The 8,667-nt window shown below is 30.7% G+C and overlaps 1 protein-coding gene across 2 annotated transcripts; it reads left to right on the top strand.

Moving 5' to 3' along the window:
• Positions 1-1,856: 1,856 nt before the first annotated feature.
• LOC112726422 (uncharacterized protein At5g41620) lies at positions 1,857-5,789 on the top strand. 2 transcript variants are annotated; one of them, XM_025775803.2, is made up of 3 exons: positions 1,857-2,557; positions 4,011-4,094; positions 4,282-5,789. In XM_025775803.2, exons 1-3 carry the CDS (start codon positions 2,117-2,119, stop codon positions 5,572-5,574), a joined length of 1,818 nt encoding a protein of 605 aa, XP_025631588.1. In that variant the 5' UTR covers positions 1,857-2,116; the 3' UTR covers positions 5,575-5,789. The 2 variants fall into 2 exon arrangements, with proteins under 2 accessions (XP_025631588.1, XP_072064632.1); XM_072208531.1 differs by lacking the exon at positions 1,857-2,557 and adding an exon at positions 2,789-2,991.
• Positions 5,790-8,667: the final 2,878 nt, after the last annotated feature.

Raw genomic sequence — 8,667 nt, 5'->3', positions numbered from 1 at the left:
GGACCATGTTGCATTACAAAGTTATGTGGTTTAATTTTGTGGACCTTCTTAATTTATATGCCTATACCTTGAGCATTGATAATTGATATAGGACAGCACACATTAATCAATAATAATAATAATAATAATAATAATAATAATAATAATAATAATAATAATAATAATAATAATAATAATAATAATAATATCTACAGAAACCGCATGCTTAAAGGTTAAATATTCCCTGAGTCAAATATCTTAGTGTCATAATTGCATGCATAATAATACATAGTTTTGAACAAATATTCAAAGGCCCTATAGCTAGAACTATATGATTAATATTAGCTTAGGATAGCTTAGCATGAAAGAAAACAAAATGACAAATTAAAAAATTGCATAATAACTTTTGGCTCTTTTCCCTTTTTTTCTTTGGGTTCTTTGTTAGAGACAAACACTAGAAAAGAAAAGTAATTAACAATGTTCATATTAATATTCATAAACAAACAAACCACCAAAAACAAATTAAATAAAATAAGATACAATCATAAACAAAAACAGCTACTAGAATTGATTGGTCATCAATGAGGACTTGCTTTTAAATATGATCTAATAGCTATCCTCTGACATGCATTAATTATGGATTTTATTTTTCTGAGAATAAAATCTATACTAGTTAAAAAGTATCCATCAAATATAATTAATTAGCAGATAATTAAATTGAAGTGTATCATGTTTACTTTGTATTTAGGTAAAAAAAAAAATCTCTTATTTTAGCTAGTACATTTTTTAACTACTCTTATTTTTTTAACAATATTTTTAATTCTTAATTCTTATTAATTTTATTCTTAATGTTTGAGGTGACTTTTAATCTTATCTTTATGAATTAACTATATGACTGCTTTTAGTTTTATTATGTTTTGAAATTATCTTTAATTAAAAAATTGTCATTTTTGTCCTAATATTTAGTTTGTTTTTATCTCTGATTAATTATTATTATAGACAAAGCTAATATATAGTAGTAGAATTGAAAAATATTTCATTAGTGTAAAATTGATGTAAATTAAATATTAAATATATTTTTAAAATTCTTTAAACATGTTAAAATAAAAAAAAATTACTTCACCAATTCAATTAAAAAAATGAATCAGTCAATCAGATACTAAAATAATAAAGTTTTGAGAAACTAAAAAAAAAAAACCCAAATAAATCCAAAGAGATGATGATAAGGTGTAGGAGGAGACAAAAGTAAAACAAACATAGGATGCTGGCCATGTATGAATGAGTGTGGACCCAACAAAATGAAGTAACCAACTGTTTAGTTGGTTCAGATTTTGGGAACACAACACTCTATCACTGCCTAATATTTGTTATCCTGTAATAATATATTTATAATTTATGAATAAAAAATTTAGATAAAAGTCAAAATAATTTTCAAAAAATTCATGTATATTTTGTATATGTTAATTTTATTTTCAAAAAATTAAATTCTTTAAATTAGTACCAAGTCAGATTATTTATCTAATAAAAAAACCTATCTAACTTATATTATAATTGCATTTTTAATATTATTTTAATAATTTATAAAATAATTTTATATGTAAATCTAATTACGAAACATATTTTAGTAGAAATAATTATAAAAAAAATAAATCCTTTATTAAATTAGTACTAAATCAAATTGTTTATCTAGTATAAAAAAATTGTCTAACTTGTAATTATATTTTTAGATATCATTTTGACTATTTATTAAAAAATAATTTAGTTTAATATAATTTAATATAAAATAATTTTACACGGATATTAATTATATAATGTTACAAAAATAAAAATAATTATTTTTTATTATATAAATAGCCATTCAAAGAAAAAAATGCCATATATAGAATGATAAAAAATGTTTTGAAATTTTAATATATTAAAATTAAACTCTAAAAAATATATATAAATTATTATTTCTGTAATGTAGTCAACTGTGAAAGCTGAGGAAACTTGTTCTTTGAGCACTGAACAAACCATGACACTGTCATGTCTGAATGAAAAGAAATGAAAGAAGCAACGTGTAACAACTTCAAAGAGAAAAAAGCAACCAACTTTGAAACTTGAACGTTAAAAAGAGTAGTGAGAGAGAGTGTGTGTTATGGAGAGACAAAGAAGAACAGAAGCAGAAGAAGAAGAAGAAAAAGGTAGTGAGAATAAGAGAGAACAGAAGGTTTCATCATCAGTTTCAATGGTGGAAAAGTTGAGAGAAAATAGAAGTTTTCTGTTAAAGGGTGGTGGTGGAACTTGTTGTACTACACCACCACCTTCATGGAGACTTGAGGAGGAGCTTCCATCATCACAATCTCCATCAAAAAACAATCCAAATGCTAATGCTTTTCATCATCATCTTCAACATTCATCTCTTTCTTCAAGACAACTTTGTGCTAGCCTTTGGAAAATTCAATCCTACAACCAACAACAAACTCAGGTTTCCAGAATGAACAGCCCTGCTTCCATCAGGATCCGCCGCCGCCGCCATCGCCGCCGCCGCAGCCGCATTAGACAGCTGGCTCAGCCTCCAGATACCCCTTTTGACCAGGTTTATCTTTTGGTGTTCCAGTAATTTTAGGGATTAATTTTAGATTTTATGATTGAGATTAACCACTAAAACCACTCCAATACTTGAAATAGTTTCTATCTTTTGTTTAAACTATAGTTGAAAATGATAATGTAAATTGATATTTTGGTGTTCCAGTAGTTTTAGCCGTTGATTATTGTGTACAGAATTTACAATTGAGATCAACGGCTAAAACTATTGGAATACTAAAATATCTTTTGTATAAATTATAGTTGAAAATGATAATGCAAATTGATATTTCCGTGTTCTAGTAATTTTAGCCATTGATCACTATGTATAGTTGTACTATACTATGTTTGCCAACTTCATATGCTTTGTTATATTTTGATTTCAACATGAATCATAGCAAATTAGTATCTATGTTGGATAAAATTACACTTTCACTAGGCTATAAGGTATACTTGTTAGTCATACTTTAAGACAGCATAAATCTCGATTTAATTCTTAAAATCTTGGGAGTCATGGTTGTCTTTTGTTACTCCTATGATACTTTTTCACCTTATCGATTAGCCTATCTGTCTTGTGTCTTTTTGAGTCTAATAAATCAAACACCACTGTCATTCGCTCCTTACCTATTCCCATGTTGACCCTAATTATACTCTAACAAAATGATTTTGAAAATTTCTATTTGATTGTATTTTAGAATTCAAATAATGTTTTTGATTTTATGTAAAATCTCGATTTAGTCATTGTAGAGTGCCATGAATCTTTCTAGCTTTACTTTGTTACACAGAAATGTATATTATGTTCCCCACACTCACCAGATTTTGCTCCCTTTGATATGGTTTTGGTGGTTGTGGTGACCCAACTAACCTTTTTGGTCTATGACATGCACATATATATGCCTTGAACTTTTTTGTTTTTTTGTTTTTTCCCTATAACTTATGAGTTATGATAACTTTCTCCAAATTGTTTTTGTCATATTCATTTTCCTATGCCTTCTTATAAAGGAAAATTTCAGTTTCAGTTTTGAAGTTGGTAACTGGATTTTGTTTGTATATGTCAATTACTAGTAACCAGAGGTCCATAGTTCGAGTTTTCGGTAGGCGATTAAGTGTTTTAGAAGTGGAAAAACAAACAATTTTTAGCACTAGAGGATTCTTAATTATGGTTTAAAGTTTAAAGCATGGTTTTCTTGTCTTCTTAACTGTTTTTTTGTTATCTAAATTGATTTCAACTGTGATGTTGCTTTCAATTTTCTAAATCCATCATTGTTTTGCTTCAATTACTATTTTTCTTAACCTTAACATCAAAAGTATTATCCCTTCATTGTGTTATATATGCAATTTCTAGTGAGGATATGATACAAACTAGTCTAGAATCTTCTTTGGATGGAGAACTATCTCTGCTTTAGCAATATTTATGTGTCTGCGTGTGCGATTAATACGACCGTTTTCCGGTTCCTTATTCGCAGAAATCATCTGTGAAAAGGCATGTTGCATCAACATTTGTTCAGCAGCATAGATCAGTTGAAAGTGATGGATGTGTTGAAATGGAAGTAAGCATATGTTTTCCCCTTTTGAATCTACATAATTTCTCTTTCACATTTTCATTCTTCAATTAAGCATAAAAAATTTCTTAGCAAGATTAAGATATGATGGATTTGGAAGCATTTTAGGCTTCAGAATTCTTGATGATGATGCATTTATTATCTTCAATGATCATTTTCTGTTTTCTTAAAACAGGCAGCACCATATGATCCTTCATTAACTCGCTCGAATTCAACTGATTTCAAAGGTATGATCGGAGAGTCGAGTTACAATGTTACAACATCCAAAGAGTTAGTCAAGATACTGAAGAGAATCTGGAGTTTCGAAGAACAGCACGCATCGAATGTATCAGTCATGAAAGCCTTGAAAACAGAGCTGTATCACTCTGAAGCACTGATGAAGGAGTTACTTCAAGAGAAGAAAATGAATAGGAAGGAAATAGAGGACTTAATGAAGCGAATTAAGGTCGAAAAACTTGTTAGGAAGGACAAGGTACACGAGAGAATCAAAACGGCAGTTAAACCGGTTGAGGAAGAGCTTGACAATGAGAGGAGGTTAAGAAAGCATTCAGAAAGCTTGCATCGCAAGCTAGCTAGGGAGCTTTGTGAAGTGAAGTCTTCGTTCGCCGGTTGTTTGAGAAACCTCGAACGAGAGCGAAAAGCTAGAATACTTTTGGAGAATCTGTGTGATGAGTTTGCCAAAGGAATAAGAGATTATGAACAAGAAGTGTATTCTCTTAGGTGGAATTCTGAGAAGTGTTCTGAGAATGAAAAAGGCCTTGATAGGCTAATACTTCATATTTCGGAAGCTTGGCTCGACGAGCGAATGCAAATGAAGCTATCTGAATCCAGCAATGATCTCATGGAGAGGAATTCAATTGTTGACAAGTTAGGATTCGATATTGAGACGTTTCTTCACGCGAAACGATCCATTGAGTTTAAAAAATTCGGTTACTCCTCCCCCAAGGAACTCAGGGAAATTTACCCTTGTCAGCAACAGTCATTGGATTCCTTTCCACTTAAGGAAGATTCCACTGATACCAAATTTTTCGAGCCGAAAAGCGCGAATGGAAAAGAAGAAGTTGGCAAACTTGGCTCCAAAATGCAGGACAGCAACAAAACAGGGCTACTGATGAATGATGAGGCCATAGATGTTGCACAAGCGAGTGATAATAAACCCTCTTGGACCCTTAAGATGAACTCGAGTCGCCGGTCTTCTAACCCGGCCGGAAACAGTCCATTGTCATCAGAAAATGGTGCTAAGATTCACCCTGATGAGAGTATTTGCAAAGAAGATTCTTGTGCTGCACTCAATGTTGATAACAATCTTGTGGAACTGTTGAAATCGAAATTGATTGTTTCGGATTCCGAGTTGCCGATTAAATTTCCTAAGGGGGTAAAGGAGAACACATTGATAGCAAAACTTCTAGAAGCAAGGTTGGAGAGACAGAAATCTCGCTCAAGATATAGCAGAAGCAGCACTTGTTGATGATCAGATAGTGAAGTTTCTGATGAAAAATATTTGGAATGTAATATAGTTGAAATGGGTTATTAACACTTTGATATTTGATCAAATTTTAGTTATGTAGAGGAATCTAATAATGTTGTTGTCAATGGCATTGTAAGATATATGAAGATCAATGTTGTGTTCATTATCACACTATCTATATGCATACCCTAGTAAGGTAAGAAAATCATACTATATGATATGTGTATTTGTTGTCTGTTATTTACTTAACCAAGAGCTTATTGCACCACAACAGATCAAGGTTATTACTGGCGGTTCTTTTTGGTAATTATGGCGGTTTTGGCACCATTATATCCAAAAACGGCGTTTTTTCAACGTTATTACGATAGTTTTTTGGTAATTACGGCGGTTTTGACCGCCATTATATCCAAAAATAATGAAATTTTAAGTACTATTCTATAAATTACAGCAATTTTTTAAAAACCGTTATAGTTACTATGTTAAAATGACGGTTTTTCAGTTATGATAAAATGGTAGTTTGAAATCGCTGTTTTAACCAGGTTAAAATGATGTTTTGTGTTCTTTAAAATAGTAGTTATAAATCGTCATTTTTATCGGATTAAAATGATATTTTTTATTGTTTAAAATGATAACTTGGATTAAAATATATAAAGCCATATTATTTTTATATATCTTAACATGCACTTTTGTGTAATCAACCTAGATCATTCGAGTGATTAGTTCATTCATTTATTTAATGTTGAAAATTTGAATTTCATTTTGTACATACAGTAATCTATTATCTAATAATAAACTCAGAAATAAAACTCAAACCACTTCAATGTATGATACTAAGTAGTTTTTAAAGAGCCTAAAAATATATTCTAACCCTAGTTGGATGATGTGTATTGTAGGAAGTAATAATTTAATTAATTTTTTTTCAATAAAAACTTTGGTTTGACTATAGTTCAAATTAATTAACTGCAGTGTAGGCCATGCTACCATTTGCAAAATAACGTCCATTTGAAGAAGTGAAGAACCTTATATGAAGACAATCAAACCTGCTAGTGTAATAATATAATTACAAATTTATATGCAACGAACCAAGCTGAAGATTTTGGTAGTTAACCACAAACCACCACTCCAAAGAATTCGGGGTTTTAAATTACGAAAAGAGGCTTCACTTTCTACCAAAATCATGGTTCTATACCATTTAAATTGGTCACGTAAAAATAATAATTAAAAATTATTAAATAATTTAATATATTTAACTATTTTATTTAAATAAAATGTGACAACAATTATATTGATAAACTAACGGAGCTTAGATCCAAAGAAAAAAAAGACTAGGGAGGGATTTGGATCCCTATTTACATCCTGATTAATCACCTTGAAATTGAACTTCTTTTCTTATTTCTTTGTGTGAAAAACTGAAAATGCTATATATAATGATGTATAGTTGTCGCTTTTTGAAGAGAAAAGTATTAAAATTAGTATAAATGATTGTAATGATATATAGTTGGATTTTTGAAGAAAAAAAAAGTAGAATTAGTATAAGTGGGTGATGGTTCTAGTTGAACTTGAGAAGGGGTTTGATTCAAATTGGCTTAAAAATTAAAGTTTTAAATTTTGTTTCAGCAGTAGCTCGAGTTGCAGAAGATTATTTCATTTTATCTCGTATGTAGAATAAGTAAAGAGTAGGGAAGAGAAGATGAAGGCCAGCATGTATCCTGGTTCGGATTCTTTGTGCAATGAATTCTACGTCCAGTTTCCACCACAAACCATAGTGAAATTTTCACTAAAATTCACAGATTACATACATCAATACAATTGAATTTCTTCCTAATTCAACTAGTATCTACCCCTAAACTTTCTACACCAAAACTTAGCTTCCCATAGTGCTGACCCAACTAGGAAGGAGAATCTAAACAATTCAAACCCACCAAGTACTCACCCAACTTGGCAAAGTTGAACTAATCCTAGTTCAACAACTCAATGCATCAGAAATCTGTGGCTATTCTGCATCACTCATGCCTTTTCTCTCTTGGTTTTTCAACCTATCAATATTAGCCTTTTTCAAAACAGAAAATGACACAAGATAGCCATAACAAAAAGATCAGAAATTAAGCTTGAGTAGAAGAAAAAGATTTCAGCTCAATGTTTGAGATAGTGCTCAGAGTGTGTGCTCTCTTTTTCTTGCTTTCAAATGATGGAATGAAGCCTCTTAAATATCTTCAACTTGCCTTCATTTTAGCTTCTTCCTTTTCCTTGTCTTTGTTGCCCGTTGGAGCTGTGACAGCTAGCATGTAGTCCTTCTTCATCATGCTCCACTACCTCTACTGGATGAGGAGCTCGACCACTACTTCTGTTGTCCTTTGTTTTTTTTTCTTCCTTGGCATGCTCTCCTTTTTCATTTTGCTCCATTTTCTAGCTACTATTACTTTTGTGTTTTGCTCACCCACTAACCGAGTGTTGCTCTATTAATATCCTTGGGAGAGTAATGATATCCTTGTGCCCTTCTTGCTTTCATAGAATCACATCTGTTCTTGCAAGATCCAACTGTTCTCTTCTTGCTTTTAGCAAATATATAACCATTTAATTGCTGAACGGTACTATGAGAAGTATTGGGCTTGTTCATTAACTTAAAACACCAAAAAACAAATGAGCTGCCTTCTATTTGTTGTGATGGGCTTAAAGCTTAGAGATGTAATATTTTGATTTGCTGAAGCCTTACTGGAATGGGCTGAAGCAACATTTGATTGGGCTTGTATTATTTAGCACACAATTAAATATATTTGGGCTTTAACCCAATAAATATTTGTCATCATTTATATAACCCAAAATCAACTTAAATTTAACAGTGGAATTAGCCTTATTAATAGAAAAAAAAATTAGGTTTTACTAGAAATAGTATAAATATAGAATTAGCCATTGTAATTAATAAGTTGAATAAATGAATATTGAAGTTTAATTAATTAGTTTTTTCTCCTTTAATTAGTTTCTTAATTTTGGTATTTTTTTTCCCTAACTCTCTTTCACCAGTTCACACATTCATCACATGTCACCAATTCATCTTTTACAAGTCCCATAATATTATGTTAATGTGAATCAAAT

Source organism: Arachis hypogaea, chromosome 12 (genome assembly GCF_003086295.3).
Source record: "Arachis hypogaea cultivar Tifrunner chromosome 12, arahy.Tifrunner.gnm2.J5K5, whole genome shotgun sequence".
NCBI classification, from domain to species: domain Eukaryota; kingdom Viridiplantae; phylum Streptophyta; class Magnoliopsida; order Fabales; family Fabaceae; genus Arachis; species Arachis hypogaea.
This window is presented reverse-complemented; position numbering and strand designations above follow the sequence as displayed.